The sequence below is a fragment of the Nymphaea colorata genome, chromosome 10, assembly GCF_008831285.2.
Source record: "Nymphaea colorata isolate Beijing-Zhang1983 chromosome 10, ASM883128v2, whole genome shotgun sequence".
Taxonomy (NCBI): domain Eukaryota; kingdom Viridiplantae; phylum Streptophyta; class Magnoliopsida; order Nymphaeales; family Nymphaeaceae; genus Nymphaea; species Nymphaea colorata.
Window position 1 is genome coordinate 13,623,268 of NC_045147.1, and position 19,853 is coordinate 13,643,120.

Here is a 19,853-nt window from a genome sequence, read left to right on the forward strand (position 1 = left end):
TGCATCTTTTGGCCAGTCTTGATCCTGGACCATGGATAGGGTGCTGCTGGCCACATCGCTGTTGCATGCTGTCAGCTTGAGGAAGAAGGCTGTCCTGTCCCCACGAGCTACTGCTGATCATCTCCCAGTTGTGCCCACCCTGCACCCCAAATATCATTTTCCTTACCAGAATGCGCAAGTGCAAGGGAAATGGAATATTAATGGGGGGAAGTGGAACCTACTACTCATCACTAATAATTGAAAAAGCACAAAAAGGGAATAATGGGATGAAAAAAGGTTCCATCGTCTCTTCATGTAACTGGATAGAGAATTCAGGGCCCCCACTTCCGTTCACAAGAAAACATCTCCAGGTCACCTTCCAAAGACGGTAGAGTAGTCCTTCAAAAGCAGCGGCGTTCTCATTATTCCTGAAAGCATTCAACTATTTCACCGAAAGCTGAATGAGAATAACTAATTATGCACACAGCCACTTTTATAATTTAAAAGAGCTATTATATATATATATACATATATGATAACCCTAAAATTAAAATTACCAGCCATCAAACTGGGGGTTCACAGTAGAGAACGTGTCGATGTCCTAGATTTTTGAATTAGGCTGCAGACTGACGTCCTTTCCAGTGGCCGGAATTGGAGCATGCCATGTGTCTCCCCCCATTCAACTCTATCAGTGAAACAAAATGATTCACTCCAAGCAGGAGGCTTTCATCTGGAGAACGGGCACATGGCATCACCCAATCGGTGGGTCGCTACCAGAAAACCTCAGACCCGTCATTGATTGTCCACCTTTTCATTTGAATAAATTGCGGACACCCTCCCACCTAACGACACATTTGAGAAAGAGCTGCGCCCATTCTTCAGTTATTGCATTTTAGACACCCTGCAACTGCGATAAATGCTAAGTGGACAATTCATCTATCGCTGAGGTACTAAGCAAGAAAGAAGAAATGGGTGGTAAATGAATTAATCGAAATGTTAGTGCCTTGTAATATTGAGAAATTCCTTGCAATTTACTGTTCTTATTTATTGCGATGAAAGCCACGTCTGCGTTAGAAGAGCAATATCATTATAAAGGTCCATTTTACAAAGTAATGAAATATGCAACTAGGAAAACGACTAGTGATTGCTCTAGGCAAGGGCTTTTAGAAGGTCTGGAGAAAAAGCGGAGGGTTGCCTTACTTTCTTTTCTCTTTTCTTCTTCTGAATCTTCAGCACATTAATCCTCATCTTGGTAGGCTACCCTTAGGCCCACCGACAATTTATTATTCGTCCCTTACGTCCTGTTTATTTGGAGGGAAATGGAGGAAAAGGAAAGGAAAGACTTGTTTGAAAAATTTGTTTGGATAGAAAGGAAAAGAAAGACTAAAATCTTCTCCTGTTTCTTCTTTTAGACGTGGGTCCTCATAGGTATTGTGGGCAAAAAAAAACTTTTCAGTCTTTCTTTCCTTTCCTTTTTCTTCATTTCCTTTCCATCCCCTCACACCAAACACACTTTGTCTCTTTCCCTCATTTCTAATTAGCCAACCAAACAAAGAAGAGATTGCTCAATCCCTCCCTTTCCCTTCAACCAAACACGTCGTACTAATGGTAACCATCTTAAGCAGGGGCGAAGCCAGTGTTTTGCCTCAGTCTAATTTCTTCACATAAATCGTTGTCATGAAATCGATTTAAATCCCATTTCAGGATGCAAATATTTGGGTAGTCGGATTAAGAATTCTCGATTAGTCTCAGAAACAAGTTACTAACTAGGTCTAAAATATGAGACACTAAAAACTGTTAGTTGTTGCTACAATTATATTAAAATGGCAAAGGGTGCCAATGCAAAGTTTCAGAAATTACTAGGGGGTGTTTGGATGGCACTTTGACAAACTCGATTTTGTAAAAACGAAGTTTTTGAAAACCTGGTTCAAACCCATTTTTGTAAACTTGGTTTGGATGTTTGGATGACAAGTGAAAAACTTGATTTAGAGGTAACAAATAAACTTACTTGAAAAACCTGGTTTCAGGCCATTCATGAAAACTAGGTTTTGGCAAAATCCAGTTCTAATGTCATCCAAACACTCTTTGAAATGGTGTTTTGCCGCAATATCAGGTTCTGTCTCTCAAAAACTGGTTTTAGATTGTCATCCAAACACCTGTAGTTTGGTCGTAAACTAAATGAAGAAACGTGAGGTCAGATACGGATCTACTCGTACGCCAAACATGGCCATAATGTGAAAGATCACAGATGAACAAGTTCATGAACTCGGCACGTATATACAGCAGTGGAATGTTGCAGTGGGTAGAGTTTTACCCACGTACAAAGATGTTGCCCATTGGAAACGTGGAAGTTCCAAGAACATGATCGTATTTCATGTGATGCCAGAAGGTTCTCTTTATACGGAGGGGAACATCATTGAAGATCCACGCAGAAATTATGAACGGTGGGGCCTGCAAGAACTTGGTTCCTTACTTCCAAAGGAAACCCTAAATTTCTTTTTTTATTTTCCTCTTTTAATTTGTTCAGGAAATGGACTATTACTCGTCGGATTCTTCCGAAGAGATGCGAGATGGGTGTTCAATTATTTTGGCTTCTTCCATTTGACGGTCTTAAATCTAGCTATGGACGAAAGTCTGGTCAGTATGAACTTCTTTCTTTTCCTATTTCCTTCCCCTCTCCCTGGGATGAAATATATTAAATCGCCATAATTTTGTCCATTAATATCAGTGCAGTTGGTTAAGGTTTAGCCGGCCGGCAACGCCTACACCATCACCATGGAAAGGTCTGAGTGTTCCTATTGCCACCGGAGTCCTACCAATCAGACTTTGGAGAAGATTGATCACTAATTCGACAAAGAATCTGTCATTAGTTTGATTTTTGTGGGCATTAGGTTTCAGGAGGGGCTCTTTTTCCTCCCTTATATTTTGCCCCAAGATTCTGATGGGTGTTAGGCTTTTGGGTTCTCTCTCTTTTTTTTCTTTATCTCATATTTTGCCCCAGTGGGCTTAGTTTAGCTCTCTCAACTCTTGTCTACATTTGTACCCAACCTCCTACTAAAGCTAAGCTGTATAATACTCCTACATGTGGACTGCATCATTATAAGTATTGTCCATATCACCTATTGTACAATTATTTTTTTTCCTTTTCCTGTGAAGGAGGGAAAAACAGTTAATACACAATTACTGCAGATTTTCTTTCTATGCGCTTATAAAGAATGAGTGCCTTTACTTCCCTTCTCCTTGGGGCCAGTCGGTCAACTTTTTCTTTTTCATTTGCTTGTCTATCCTTACCACATGGTAAATTACCGGAATACCCTTGGTCTGTTAAAGGTAATGCCCCTTGTAAAATGGAACATGACAAAAAAAAAAATTTTTACTGACATAGCAGACAATACATTCGAAGCTGGTTATATGTGTAAGCTTGTGCACCTTCGAAGCTGGAGGACCATAAGAAGGACGATCTGACTTAGGAGGACAACCCACGCCAGCTTATTACTAGGAAATCAATATGGCATGTCATTCGTCAAGAAGGCAGACATCTTAATTGGTGCATGCTAGTCTAGAGTGGGAGTTTCATGTCTAGGGCATGTTGGACCGTGTATATTGTTGCAGCAAGAAGACTTCTGATGGATGAATTTGTTCACAAACAGGGAATGCAGATGGCTGTCGTTGCTACCTGTGTCACGGTGCTACCGATGATGCTAGTCACTTCTTCTTCTTCAAATGCAAGATTGCAAGACCGGTTTGGAATGCCATTTTAAAGAAGTTTGACCGACAGCAATGTCTGCGAAACGATATAGTTCAAGTTATCCAATGGTGGGGAGATAGGATGCTTGCCAAATGTTGGAAAGATAGCTTCCACTTGGCAATCTGGTTTCTGTGGAAACTCAAAAATAACATGAAACACAAAGGTAGTTTTGGAGTTTAGTCGATTCAAAATGGAATATGGAATACCTGTAAAGACTAGTTCTATAGCAGGAAGTGGAGCAAGTGCAGCCTGCAGACCATCACAAACTGGCTTTCCTCCAGCATTCTGTGGGAAAAATGGGTTTTGGCTAACCGCGTCGGGCTAATATTCATATGGTTAAATGGGTTAAACAAGGGAGAACAGGGGTGGCAATGTTGGCATATCTAAATGAAGGTGGCTATAAATATGGAGCAGCAGTCTGGTGGGAGAATTTTGTGCTTGGCATTGAAGGTAAGATGTTATGGGATTGCCTAGCAGTTCTTGACAAGGACTGTAAAGCAGAGGGCAGCATCATTTTGATTTCAAACAACAGAGAATAGCGACTTAAGGTCCAAGAAGTGATTGTTGCCTTTGGAGATTGTTCTAAAGCAAATGGTAATGGCCAGCGTCTTTTGAGATGTCTTAAAACCCAAAAAGGCTAGCCTTCAGCAGAAACTTGTCATCTTTTGAATCTCATTTCGAAAAATTATAACTGTTATACATGGTTTGATATGGGAGCGTCTTGGTTCATTTTTTGTAGTCCCAGTGGGATGGAGTAGAAGCCTTCTGGGTTTCATTTTTTTTGTGTACATAACTTCAATTTTTTTAACAATAAACAATGGAGGCCTATCTCCCACACAGCCTTTCTCCGAAAGATACTTTGATCTTTAGGAGAGGGATTATTGCCTTTCAAAAATTAAATTTTTCTATCGATAGGCTGCTTTTTGAAAACTTTTCTCAATATTTGAGTGCTTAATAATTAATCTTAAAAATTTAAGTAGTAATTTGTCATTTGCTCAAACAATTATGTGTCTTTTAATAATGTTTTAATTCTACGCATAATATATGAGGTCACCTTTTGAACCGATGGTTGTTCACATCCATGGATGGATTGATTATATCCATACGTTTGATTTTTACGTGACAACGCAATCTTCGACAATGCAAACAACTTAATTACTATAGTCTCTCCATTTTTATGAGATGTTTAACAGTAACCATTTGTGAAGAAGAACTATATTGTTCATATTAGGGCTCATTTGCTAGCAAAGACACTTTGTGAGTCTACTATGAAGTAATTGCTCCAAAAATTAAATCAAATTCATGTAACATTTTTTTTAGTATGTCATGAATTTGTTTTAATTTTTGGGTAGATTTATGAGACAATCACAAAGTATCCCTACTACAATGTCGTAGAGTCGTCAAGACCCCCACACACTTTTTATCATATGTGGATACTCATTTTTTAGCATTCTAGTACAAGGAAAGGCATAAATGCTTATGGTGTCATATGTAACTTCTCTCTTGATTTAACTTTTCATAGAACACATTGAACTTTATAGAGGATTTTAAATATTTAGCTATTCGGCAACATTTTGAGTTCAATTTTCACACACACATATTGTATATATAACTTGGTAAAAACCAAACACTTAAACACTTAGGCCAGAGATAAAAACCAAACCCATTGATCTTTTGTTCAAAAATTATTTTAAATACAATATAAACATCCTAATATATTTGTAAAGACTGTTTTGATATAAAACATGTTTTGGTTCAAGTTGTTTTAATGAAAAATGTTTATTTTTATTATTATCATGCCATGGGGCCATTCATTTTTTTATTATTAAAATACAATTAATTAAAATCTAACAAATGATCAACTTAATATATGTTTTGCATCAACCCATTCTAAGATCACATCAATAAGGTTAGAATGCAAAAACAACGCTTTAAAAATCAAAATCAAAATCAAAGAAAGAGAGAGAGAGAGAGAGAGAGGCAGGCTTTGTGTGTATGTCTCACGTTTACCTAGGACCACTAAGCGTGGCATGAGTTTGGAGTACAAGTCCTTCGGCACAAGCGTGCCATGAGCGTTAAATCCATCCGTCTTTCCAAGGCTTCAGCCTGGCCTGAGTCGACCCTGTAACTCTGTAAGTAGCTGCAAAAGCATCGGCGAACGCTAGCTTCATGACCAACCGGTCCAACAGTGCGACAGATTTCTGGTTTCTTCTTGTTTTTACAGCGGGGAATCTGGCAACTTGAGAGCCAACTACTCAACCGCATTTAATGGCGTTTCCATCAAGCCTAGAAGAAGTCAACCACTGGCGGTACCTTCTAAACGCAGCCTGCAGCCATAGCAATCGAGGGAATGCACGATTTTGTCCTCTTAAAAGGCAAAAAAAACAAGGAAGTCTCATTACTTGTTATCAGATGGAAAATTCTAACCAAAACCTCCCTTAGTTCTAATCATTCGTCTGCCTCGCATGCATCCCATGCTCTCCAAATAATTCAAGAGAGAGAGAGAGAGGTAGAGCGGTGGCTAGCTAGCGTGGTCCATGCTACAGCAGCTCCTCTTCTGTCAATATTCCTCATGGGTTGGCCACAACAGCCAAAAAGGAAAAGCAGAAACATAAAAAGGAACAACAAAAAAGAGGAAAAGAAAATCTAGCAGCATGTATACAAGCTCACCTTTTACTCCTTATAAGATGCCACTAGAAGTTGCCATTGCAGGAAAAAGGTCTGAAAGTAAGGCACCTCAACAGGCAAAACACACTTCATCCCTGAGCTTGCCTTTCTTGTCACCCAACCCAACCGTAACCCTATCGTGGCTTGTGCTTGGGTGAGACAAAATAATTGACAAGAGTCCATCCCAGCTTGCCGGAAGAACTAGAATCACTGTGCTTAGGCTGGCAGCCATGGGTCGACATATAATAACCTCGAAATATGGTTTACATCTATATTCATAATCCTCAAAAATGTGCAGCTGTGTTTACCATTCCCCTTCAACTAACAAGATTAAGTAGTTCTTGAATCCTCATATATATGCAACTGTTAAGAAAATTATTTTACTTGTCAACAAGTTAGTTATAACATATGAGTGGGTGATTGATCAATTAATCAAATTGCTTACACACAAGCGTTTGTATTCATGTATAGTTCTGCTCTTATTCCTTTGACACACAGTTAATGAATTATACGGGTACTGTAGTTCACGAAAACCCCACCATATTCATGATCGTCACCATTTTGCTCCATGACGTGGTAGTAGCCAGCGAAAGTAATCGGCCATTAAGGGGAGGTGGTTATGTGCACCGAGGTGCATGTTGCACAGCTCCTGATACATGATATGTATCCCTAGCCCACTCCTTGGGGCTCCTGACATACTTTCAAAGGATACATGTTATGCACAAGGGCGTATGCATGGTATACAGGAGCACCAGCCTCTAGCTTCGGCAATTAAGCTGCATGTTTCTTGGTTGTTTTACATAGGGCTGTTGATGAAAATTGATTCTCTGTCCCCGGTTGTTGCAGTGGCCTTAGAAATTCCCACCGTCCAGTAGGTATATCCTCTACCAATACCCCAAGTATATAAGCAGGCTACATTCTTCTTATTTTCTCTCTCTTCCCCCCCCCCCCCTCTCTCTCTCTCTCTCTCTCTCTCTCTCTCTCTCTCTCTCTCTCCCCATCCACATCTTATCAAAATTTTCTGCCAAGGCCCCCTGGGAGACGTACACTAATTGTCTTAATGTGGGATGGAAAGGAGATAGAGATAGATGCCTGCATGAGTATTATGGTCTGCCACGCCTGCTGCGCTACAGTACCATAACACGCAGACTCCCCTTTCTGTGGACAGAGAGAAAAGAGATGCTTATGAGATGTCAGAAAAATTTACCCACGTTAACTCTGTAGCTGTTCCTCTTTTCAGTTGCCTCTGTTCTACATGCTTCTTATGATCTGGTGAAAAAGAGTCGTAGAATTACGTACGCTCCTCGACTGTGAATCGGGGAAATCAGAGGGATGAGAGTACACCCAATAATTAAGATGATTGAGAGGTGCATCAGAAGCTCAGTGGGGCCCCTCCCCCATACCCGCTGCTTTGTGTACATGGGGATCGGCTAAGAAGCCTCTGGATTTGGAATTTTCGTTCCACTGTTTAACCTTTAACTATATGCGTATTATACCCCGTTCAGTCTAGATGGGAAATGATGACCTTTCTTCATATTCGTGTTTTCTTCAAAGCCAATTGTATAAGCGCATGAAAACCGGGAGTTGGTGACAAATGTCAGAGAAACCTTGCTTCTTTTCTGTGCTGAAGAAGCGACAATATCGAGTTAGTTCTCAAAATTTTTTTATGATGCAGCAGATCTTTGTTGGTCTTCTGTCATGCCAATACCTGCTGCCCATTTGCTGTCTTGGAAAAAACTTTAATTTCGTGACTTCTTGCCTTTTATTCGACTGAACATCCTGAAAAACTTGTTCAAGAAATTGAAGGCCAGCCTGTTATCATTCTTCAACCCTTTAAAGACTTCAGAAATTCAGCTAGCTCATGTTAGGAATAGACTCTCTCAATCTCTTTCTTAACACACCAAGAGAATAAAACCAATGAAAAAAAAGATACAAGGATTTATGCGGTTCAGAGAGAGGATTTTCCTATGTCCATGGCCACATAGGATTTTTCACTACAACAAAAAAATCACACAATATAAGAGATCCCACCCACCTCCTGCCTCCAGCATAAACATTAGGATTAGGGTAAGCCCGTAAAACGTAAAATTACATGAATACTCTTATAAAAAAATTTATCTATTTAGTTGGATCCATGAAAATTAGAGAAACCTATTTAGTATGCATCAGGCTTCACACTCCATCAGCTTCTTTGTTTGACTCCATGCCATGGCGTACCCCATTCGACCAACTCTTAAGCTTGGGCGGAAGAGGAAAATGAAGTGAGGAGGTTTTGAGTGAATCTCAAGATGGGTCGTCACTTTTTTTTTCTCTTTGGTAGGAAGGATGTGTTTGGAGACCTCAATAGTACTGTGGACAACTGAAACACGACAGTAAATATACGGATGGCATGCACCAATTAAGAGCTATTCTGTTCCCGCTAATGAAAAAGAAAGTATGGAAAGTAAATAATCAATGGCTGCCTGGAGACTGGTAACTGATCTTATGAGTCTGCTTTTTCCTTTTTGCTTTTAACATTTAAGTTGAAAACAATGGTAAGAAGAGAATGTGAAGAGGGTCAAGTTGAAGACGGTCACTTCATTAAGTTTCAATTCTATCATTATATTTATGAACGTTTTCAGTGTTAGCCAGGATTGCTTGAGCCCAAGTGTGACAAGACATAAACATATCAGATCATCAGAGATTCCGTGCATCAATTCGTTGGCCATTTCGATCGTCTCTTCCCGCTACAACCCCAAAAAAGTTTTCATGTGATTTTTCACAAAATGCGAAAGTTGCAGCGAGTGAATTAAATGAAACAGAAAAGTTAAAAAACCCTTTATTGGCTGTCCCTTCTGTGGGGTCATCTAATACAATAATATATTTATTGGAGACACGACCTCATGGCTAATATTTCCAAAATCTTCATTAATTGCGAGAAAAAGACACTCTGCTCGCTTGGCTTGGACAACGAATGGCAAAGCCATCGGCAGCGAACCGAGTCGCAGATGAACATCCTCATTCTTCTCATAAGCTGGCCTCGATGCAAGCCTGCTGAAAATTCAGATGCATGCATCATTATCATACATGCATGATGTATTTTAGATGCTGGCCTTCTTCTTCTCCTGATGTAAAATCCTAGAAACTAGTCTTTTTCTTGCTGTCCTGTATAGCATGATTGAATGTATGAGAAATTAATAGCAGATTCTCTCTCTCTCTCTCTCTCTCTCTCTCTCTCTCTCTCTCTCTCTCTCTCTCTAATTAACTGTTAAATTCTTGACCTCCTCAAGGTATATATTAAATCCAGATCCTGACCACATCGATGGCTCTTCAAACTTTGCACCAAAATGGAGAAAATCTACGAGAAATATTTAGTGAAACTAGTGATTCGGGGGTGTACTTTTGGAAGCTAATTAACAGTCACCAAAGGCAGAGGATAGAGGTCAATGAAACGTAGCTTCATTAAATGCACATAGCTAGCAAGATGTCATCCAAGGACACTTTGAAAGCCCACACAGTGGGGCACCTCGAAACATCGTTATCAGTAAATGAAAGGGAATATATATGGGAATGGGATAGTTGGAGGCAGAGGCAATGAAAGGATTATTATTCAGAAAAATGTTATTGGCGATGAGATTTAAAGGGGTGGTTGAATGGTGGAGGAAACATTTGAGACAGACGTTCTATCTCAAGCATACGCTAATTCAAACATCGCTGTGGGGGGCATTACGAGACAGCAGCATCCACCATTTAACATAAAAAATGCAGAGATTTTCCAAAGGTCTCGAGACGCTTTATCTCCAAAAGTTCAACTGCGTGGGGTGCAACGGAAGGAAGCAAATCAGAAGAGAGAGAAAAAAAAAGTAAAATGAATTTCTTGGATATTTATCTGGAGTACCCAACATATATTATCACTACATCATTTCTTGCTTTATTTTTTTCTTATACTTAATCCAGAGGATAATTGGATGAAGGAGACAACCCAAAAATGAAAACATCTGATTATGTGGGCGAAGGTGCAAAAGAGAAAAGAAAATAGGAAGAACGCAATAAAAAAAAAGGGAGTATAGGAAAAAAGATTATTAAAAGCTACACGAGGAAGAACGCATGGCAATAGTGGAAACCATCATTGATATGGTTTAAGGGGATTGGTCATATGTTATTATATCAGTTCCCTGAATGGTATGAAAATTTTAACGAATGGGGTGGGGACTTGGTGCATGCACGTGAAATGCACATGTGGTGGTGTTCAAATATCCAAGAGATCTACTCTAAAAACTAAACCGGCCTTCACCTCATTCAGGTTGAAGGTCTCAAGTCCGACCTCAGGCTGAATTAATCTCTTGTTCTTCTTAAGCCAAGTCTTGTATAAGAATGAAATGTTTGTGAACAATGCATTTCTCATTTTGTTGCCATCATTTTCTGAAAATATCAAAATAATTCGTGGCACAAGGAGTCGTTTTGATCAAATAAGTTAATTATACGAAAAATATGTCCAGGTAAAATTCATAAGGTAATTCCACTATTAAAAAGGGCACAATTGGGCAACAAGCAGTGGTTAGATTTGGTTTATGCTTATCTTACATTGTGAAGGCTTCTAAGTCACATATATAATAGCTTAAGCCCGCCTGTAATATACACCTTCATGTATACTTTGTCAACAAAGCAATTCACCTTCACAAACTTACACTGTAATTACTATAATTAGTATCATACCAAAGCGAGGATCAATATTTAAAATCTTTTATACTGAAAGAACAGAACGAACGACACAAAGGGTTTACTCAGCCACAAAGCCAATGACGAGATTAATATTGAATTAGACAGGAATAAATCAGTTTTCATTCGTCGCCAGATGCAAATAAGTTAAGAAGACCATGCGGATGATTCGAGACATCAACAAATGCTTGCTTGTTACATCACAGACATTTAAGTTAATTTTACAAGTTCATAGACATAACTTCAACGTATCTACGTCAATCTCCTCCAGGTTCCTAATTCCCATGTCTCTATACATCAGAAAGGAAAAAGATGACAATATTCGAGGAAAAGATTGTGATTCTGTGACCAATGCAAATAGAATTCAAGTTTGAACAATGTATTCAAGTTGTCACGTGTAAAAATATATATATATATATTAAATTGAACACAAAAATAATTAAAGCAATAATGTTTTTAGGTTGAATCTATAGATTAGCATTTTGTATTTATGGGCAAGGGTTGCACCATGTGTGTATATATAGCGGATGTTCTGCTATAGTAATTTAGAATTTCAATATTACATGGTTTCATGCAGGGCAAGGCTTAATTAATCCTCATGTGGCCTGAAAGCTGCCTCATTTACGGATGATGGAGGTCATTACTGCAAACTTAGGCCATTGGCGAGAGTTCACAAGTTGATTTATATCTTAATTAATTAGTACATCAACTAGTAGTAGCCTTTGGTGCAGACGGCTAATGGCAGCCAACATATATAGCTTTTAATACCATAAGATTCGATTTCGTTTGTGACCATTACACTAAGTACGCTTCAAGTTGATAACTAAATAAGTAGGTGGATTTGCAGGACGCATGAGGCAAGTAGCTAGCTAGCACATAAGCAGAATGATGTCAAAAAAGTAAGTTTTATAGAAATAATTGAAGCCTTCTGATTATTTCGCGGTTATGCACCAACCACATGCGGATGTCCCCTTTCTTCTTTTTCCTTTTCTCTTTAATTTCTAGTCTAAGTGGATATATATGCTTTTAAGTTCTTCATGTCTCGACAGATAGACATAATCAAAATGGTGAGATAGAGGCGATGATTGTTAGTCTACAGGGAGAAAAAAAAAGGAAAGCGTGTTCCTAAGTACTTCACCAGTATGAAAGAAATTGAAGAAACCAGCAAATTCCTTTGTCTGATAATTGGGGGAGGAAAAAGTGCAGACAAAAGTATGGAGAAATAACGTGGGTTTGTCAACAATGAGACGGTAACCAACAGCTATTGAGCATCCTTCAGACTTAAACTGGATCACAGATCTATGAAATTTTACAATGACCACGGTGGGGCAAAAATGCATTGACAGTGTCTCAGAAAATTCGATAGCAATAACTCAGGAAAACCCAAGCAAAGTATGGATCCACTCTTCGCTTTCACTTCCATCCGAAAAACCAACTACATGATTGTTTAACAAGCACTTTGAACTCTAGTGACCAAATCTGCACATTGTACTACTACTTTGTAGTCAATGGCCATGTGATAGATCTAGAACCAAAAAAAGAAAAAATGGATACATGGTTCTTCCATTTTTCTTTTTGCCATGAAAAGGCCTGATCAAGGAGAAGAAATCAATAGATATCATCCCTCGATCGATCCTCAACTCTGAAGATGAAGCCTAGCATCGTACCTTCGATAATAACATGAAAATTAATATTCATCTAGTAATGTGGTGACTTCCGATCGATCTCAAGAAGCAGTACTGATGGCTATAAATCGAAAGAAAGAGATGGAGGCTTCCCTTTTCTTGGCAACTCTGGCTGTGAGACTGTCGGCAGTGCTTGATGAGAGCTGGGTCCGCCATGAAGTCTTAACTGGAGGTGCGATGGAGCTTGTGACAGCCAATTCGGCATCGAACTCGAAGATAGACCATCAACATCTCCAGCACCACAGGTGCTACTTTCGGCCTCCTCTTCTTCCTCCACCACCTCTCCTTCACCCTCCATTTCAATGGGACACTCAAGGTTCACACCGAACAGCCTCACACGTTTGGCTGCTGCCTTCCCTTGAACCACCGGCACCGAGTCGAATACGGCCGGCGGGTACTCTACGTGTCCGGCCACGGCTACCGAGTCGCTGCCCCTCTCCACCAGCTGCGGACCCATTCTTCCTCCTCTCAAGTAGAACAGTGGATTGGTCTGTGGCTCAACATATCCGATCCCACACCCATAGAAATTGTAGTATCCCGTGTGACTTGAAGGCATGGGTGCCGGTCGAGTGGAGCCCATCGGCCAGAATAAGCCGGAACCAAGAAGAGCCGAATGGTCCGGCGGTGCATTAGGTCGGCGTTTCCAGTTGATGAATAGCCTGCTCTCGCCTGAGCGGCTGGCGCTGCGCTCAAACGAGACTATGTCTCCGGCGTCGAGCTTCTTCTCTTTCACGAAGCGGCTCCAACCTTTTGTCATCACGTAGCTCTGGCTGCTGTTCCAATAGGAATACCTGAAACGCCACTGCTTGCCGGTACTGTCCTCAAAGTTGAGAAGCAGGCCCTTCTCGTTAGAGGAAGTATCTAGCGGGAAGTACTTCTCAGCGTGCTGTTTTGGGATCACCAATCTGTTGAGCTTGCCTACATCGCTTGGTGTAACCACCTTATCAAACATGTGCTCCCTCCTGTTGCTGTTTTCTTCTTCTATCTCCCCACTGGCCGAGTCGGCGGCGGTGCTGCCGGTGGTAAAATTGGTCATGTTGCTGACTTCTTGATTTGCCTGGAAGAACTTGATTCTACCGTCTGAGTGCTCCATTTTTTGTAGTACAAACTGTGGAATTCCCAAGATCCGGCTTACTCTCAACTCTCAAGCGCTTAGAGGAGGAAAGGATAAAGATGGGTACTAAAGAAAGTTCAAAATTTCACCTATCCAACTTGGGTATGAGTGCCAACGCTTGAAAACCAAGACTCTTCACTTCTTGGTTGTTTTTTCGCTTCAAGATCCTTGGATTAGGATCTGCTCCTCGACATCGCCATGCTATTGTTCATGTCTTTCGCTCCTTCTCAGTCCCCTTCTTCCGCTCTTTTCCTTGTTTTCTGCTCCTGCCCTCAACTCCTGAGTGGAAGACCATGGATGGGGAGGTGGGTGACGATCTGAAGGAAAGAGTGTAAAACGACGGTGCGTGCTTCTTTGACCAGGGATGAGATTCGAAGCCTAAAAGCGAAGAGATTTAACAGAAATCCATGGTTTTCCATTTCTCCACGCGGTCGCAAGCCTACATCTCATTGACCTTCTCTGTTGACTTCAAAGTCTCCTTTCCTCTCTCTCTCTCTCTCTCTCTGGTATATATGTATTTATATATGGAGAACTAAAGTAAAACTCAGTTCCGTCCACAACCATCTTTTATTCTTTTATTCTTGCATACCGCACCAGTAGTGAAGGGTGGATGAAACTGGGAAGTGATTGTTTATAAGTAGGGCCCATGAATTATGGTTTTCTCCGTCTGGTTACTCATGTGAGCTTGTCCTTTTCATGATCCTGATGAGTTCATAAATTGGTTTCTTCTTTTCTTCTTGTTTCTGATATTTATTCCGAACTATTTTCCGGAGGGGCGGCAGGAGGACAGTTGTTAGATGTGCAGAATTTTTATGAAATTTGACTTTTTAGGCCAACCATGAAGGTTGGATGGGGTTAGAGAAGGTGAAGAATATTTTGAATTTTGGTGAATCAATCCAGGGTGCCCTTGGCCCTCTCAATTGGAGAAAGATTCGTATGTGAGCAACAAATGTTGAAAAAGTAGTGATGTAATGCCCCCCAGTTGCATGATGGTGGGCGTTATGGGCACGGATACGACATTTGAATGGTATCAGTTAAGAAAGAAATAAAATACATTACATATAATATTATGAACCCAATCTTCACCTTGCCTGAAAGCACCCATATTGCTAAAAAATCAAAACCCATAAAGCTACTTGCAGCCACAACCCACATGCCTTGTTCATGTCAATAAAATAAGGGAAAAGAAAAAAAAGAGTCAGGCCTTATCGTCAGAGGAAGGGAGGGCAATCCACCACCCTTCTGGGTGGTGATAATTTTTTCTACTCCCTTACCGATGGAATCGGCAAACAATAACAGGATGCTGCTTTACCATTTTCAAGTCTATAAGAAACAGTCCAAACCTGGATTGTCATTGGTAGCCACAAAATCTTGCATCAAAAATTGACACCCATGTATCTCTGATATCTGATTCCTGCCAAGTGCCAAGTAATTATATATTTCAAGTTGCTCCCCAGTTTCCAAAACCAAACCCTTTGAACCGAAAGAGGAATCAGCAGTGAAACAGCTAGCAGATGACAGATTTGGAAATTACACTGGGCCTTGCAAAATCCAATCTTATAATTGAAGTGTTGAGCAGCAACAGTTATTTCCTGCATCTTAAGCGATATCCAGGATGTTGGTTTGTTTATACTCGGGAATAACAACTTAGAAGCAAAACGCAAAATGGAAAAAAGAGGGAAAGAAAGTTCTTTGGTATCTTCAGAGTAATGTCCAGACTGCCAAACAGAAGGGGGAAACGGAAGAACAGAATGAGCAGAAGCTGCTGTAGCAGGCTATGCATATAGCATCAACCCCTCTCATTATATTCTTCCCTTTTTTATCCTTCTCTACTTCCCTTTCAATTTACACCACCTTAACAGTGGCAGAGTATGCACTGACCGTTGGTTTAAGAGGAGGATAAAGGGGATCCTTATAAAGGTAACTCACCCCTCCCCATCTGGGGACCTATTGTCATTTATTCAGATGGATGCTGCATTCCATTATTTTCCTGTATCAGTCAGGCTCAGGACCACCCTGCTAGGCTGCTACCCTTCCCCCCATACCCTTTTCTCCCTCTTTGCCTACTCACTGTGCATATCAAGAAGCCATCCTTTTGTTCCAGTTGGCGGCTAACCATCCTCCATAATTCCCCCTGTTGGCCTCTCTCGCCCTCCCTCATAAAACAAAACCATGCCGATTTTCCCTCCTGACAACCCAAACCCCCTTTTCCTTTTCTCTCTCTCCATTGTTCACACCAGACAAACCCACCATCCATTTCAACCCTTCCCACTTGGGTATCTTTCTGCTCTCTCTCTCTCTCTCTCTCTCTCTCAGCTAACCAGAACGTGAGAACCAGAAAGCCAGTGTGAGAATTCAATTTGGGGGGATGGGGTGAACTGGGGTGAAGTTGTGGCGGGACTACCCAGATAATTCCTCCCCCTCATTTATCAACCTGTTTCTGCTTTTCCTGCTTCTTGGTTTTTCATTTTCCTTCTTGTGGGTATTTTCTGGACGGGCAGGCAGGCGCAGCCTGTCGTTGCCTGGCTAAAAGCCTTTTTCCTTCTCTCCCCTGTTATTAGCCTCTGAGAAACCGTTGAGGGTAAGACTGATAAGTCCCTTTCCATCCTCATGGGATGGAGAAGAAGGGAGGCAGGCGAGTCTGAGTCCACTCTGTCCTCTGCTGCTCCCCCACCCATTAATCTCACAATCTGCAAACGTCTTTTTGCATAGATACCGGTGCAGCTTTCACAACCTCTCTCTCTCTCTCTCTTTCGCACATTTTCTTACACGCATACTGTGCTGCAGTGCAGAGTTATAACGCAGGCGCAGAAGGCCTATCCCACAGGGAAAAGAGCATCTCGGGCAGGCGTGTGACGAGGAATTATCACAAAGGACCTGCGACTCACGTCATGGCCATGAAAGTAAGAAAAAGGAAACAAAATAAACCAAAAAGAATGGAGGAGAGAGAGGCTTGTAGCTTGTAGCATGGCCAGAGGTGGCAATGGAATCTTCCCAAGGGATACCAACTTGTTCTTTCCGCTTATTTTTCATGGTAGAAATTTTCAAGGATTTCTGCTCTCACAAGGCAGTCTCGACAGGAATGCTTGCATCGTTTTTTAGCATCTCCTTTCCCCCAAGCAAACACATACAATCTTGCGCGCCTGTTTCCCTGTAAACGTTCGCCGAAAAGGACAAAAAGAAAACGTTTGGTTTGTGGGAACTGAATCGGCAAAGTCGTGTACGAAATGGAACACGGGATTCATTTGTGATCAGCTGGATTGGTACCAGTGAACCTGATAAGAAAAAAAACGATAGTTGTTCAGGTAGACCTGCAAGCATGCACTGCACATGCCTTGATGACATGAACATCATGTCCGGTTGATGCGTTGGGACGCCTTTGGATTGTTGGGACCAAACACCTGTGGCTTTGAGTGCCATTCGGAAGGCTTCATGCACAAACAAGCTTGTGCGAATGCTCCCCACATAATGTAATTTGTGTTCTTTGCTGGCCACTTTGAAACGTCAATGTAATTTTAGCGGCGAGACACAGACTCAAAATCTAAAATTCTAGTTGACATAGAACGCAAAGTTTTGAAGACATACATACAGATCTCCTCCAACAAGATGGAATATCCCCGTAATCAGGAGTTGAACTGGAACCTTTTTGTATGGAAAATGGCCAAAGCAGCCCGCGACTGAAACCAGGTGACTCGTACTAAACTCGTCTGATCTTGGTCTACTGAGCTATTGATCAGCTGACCTTGAACTGGCTTAAGGAGTACAAACAAGTTTTGTTTGTTTAACTCGTAGTGGCACGGTAGACAAACATGATCCTACCAGTTGTTCGAATCATACTTGAGTTCACCTGCTTACACAAGCAATGTTTTCATGCACGCAAGAGCTTCCAAACCCTATATAGTTTGTTGTTGAAAGATTATGATCGCTAATTTACATTTTTGTCTATCGTCAATTTAAACATTAACTAATTTAATCTTATGAGCTGAACGGGACATGTGACTATTCCAAATGAGACTTGACACCTTTCATGATCTATATTGATCTCTTTTTTGGCTCACCTATACGCACTGACTGAAAAATTATGAACCAAGCATGAAGAAGCTATCTTCACGGCATAGCTGATCACATCGAAATATTTGAACGTATGTGATGTTTGGTTAACATGGATCATTTTCTAGTGCTAACAAATCAATGCCTGAAGTTTGCTTTGAGGATTGAACTTGTATGAAAAGATACTGATCTCCATGATGATTGCACGCCTTCAATATTCAAGATGATGACAAAGCCCATGTCTGGCGATAATATGTTGACATGCAGGTTTGTGTTGATTATTTTGGGCTTTGTCAAACATCCCATCTAGATGTGCCTCTAATTAAGTTGCATTCAACGAAAACACAGAGAACAAAATCTAAATAGCTATCTGACTCTCGCTCCTGCAATTTTTTTTAGATTATGCTTGAGTTTCTACATGTGACCCTAATCGAGATAGCTGATGGGATAACCAACTAGGCATATCAGCCTTCCATCCTTAGTGTTGGCCGACAGTCGCAGATCCTATCTTATGTTGGGTATGGTGCTGTTAAGGATGATGACGGCAGTAGCAGTGAAGAGTGGAATATGTTGAGCAGTGACAAAAGATGCTGCTGATGAGGGTTAATCATTCATCTCTTCTTTCCCGCGGGCCACTAGGATGGATGGTCAAAACAATATAATTTCCATTAAAGAGTTGCAAGAATGCACAGGCATGCCTTCTAGACAGGAGCAAAGCCATGACCCTGCATGTTGACATTAGATGCTTTAAATGTGATAGATATTATGACAAGCCCAAAGCAACTTTGGTCAACTAAGGCGCTCATAGACGGGCTGGAATTGCTAATAAGATCGCCGTCAACTGAAAATTTTCCAAGCGAAACTCCACCTGTTTGCTGCGGGGTTGGACTAAGCAACTTTTACGTTCAAGGAGGTCAAGGATGTACCACTCCCGGTGCCTGACATCAGCTCGCGCACCCCCATGAGAGGGAAAGTAAAGACAAGACATCGTTGTAATGTCCGGCAGAAATTTGGCCAATTCCTTTCTTTACAGACACATTGTTGCTTGTACTAGACTTCTGGGCTGACCGAAGGAATACTTTGCATCAACTTTTAAATTGGAATCTTGATCGGTGGCGAGGCTACTTGGACTGCGTGGATGATAAGTGATACATATTCCAAGCAATTATGACAGGATTTGACACGGTGCTCTCACCAAACCATTAGAATGGAAGAACTTCATTTGAATCTTCATATGAATTAGTTAAAGATTTCTTGATATGCAGCTAGGAAACGGTGGACTCGATCAAATTCGGAGGAAAAAAAGACTTTATTTTCCTTGAATGTACAGAGTTGTCAGTTGAAGATATTTTAGGACACACTAGAAGCAATATTTTCCCATTTTAGATGTCTAAATCTTGGTTTTTTTCTAGTGTAAGAATAGTTCAACATGCTGTACAAAAGGTTCCAACAGGGTCGCTTCCAGGAGGAGGTGCAAAAAAACCCTTCACACACACACACACACACACACACACACACAGACAGACAGAGAGAGAGAGAGAGAGAAATAAATATTAGGGGCATTGAAATCAGTTAGACTATTAAACCAAAGGGAATAGACGTTAGTCCGGTAAACTAAGGACAAAATGACATCAAGTAAAGGACTAAGTCTCCCTTTTATGACTGAAGGTCTTCAAAGCTTAGTCAATATTTGAGGCAAGGACACATCGTTATCAATACATTACAAATAACCCCACAAACCGATTATGTCCAACTCAATTGCCTAGCCTTTCTCCTTCAGATGCAGTGGAAAAAACTAAACCATCTAGACTCTTTGACTGCATGAATGTCGCCGCTAGATAGGCCTTCGCACTATCAGCAACTAAATAAGGCCGTCCTGTCATTCATCAGGTACAATGCAGATGCCCTGACT

The 19,853-nt window shown here is 40.9% G+C and overlaps 1 protein-coding gene across 1 annotated transcript; it reads right to left on the minus strand.

Annotated features, from left to right (window-relative positions):
* Positions 1–12,342: 12,342 nt before the first annotated feature.
* LOC116261806 (B3 domain-containing transcription factor NGA1) lies at positions 12,343–14,410 on the minus strand. Its single transcript, XM_031640683.2, has 2 exons — positions 13,981–14,410; positions 12,343–13,885 (listed from the first exon to the last, which is right to left on the minus strand). Exon 2 carries the CDS (start codon positions 13,868–13,870, stop codon positions 12,839–12,841), a length of 1,032 nt encoding a protein of 343 aa, XP_031496543.1. The 5' UTR covers positions 13,871–13,885; positions 13,981–14,410; the 3' UTR covers positions 12,343–12,838.
* Positions 14,411–19,853: the final 5,443 nt, after the last annotated feature.

Bases quoted from the DNA above. Each gene is read 5' to 3' on its own strand.
- LOC116261806 (XM_031640683.2), bottom strand. From the start codon at position 13,870: ATGGAGCACTCAGACGGTAGAATCAAGTTCTTCCAGGCAAATCAAGAA.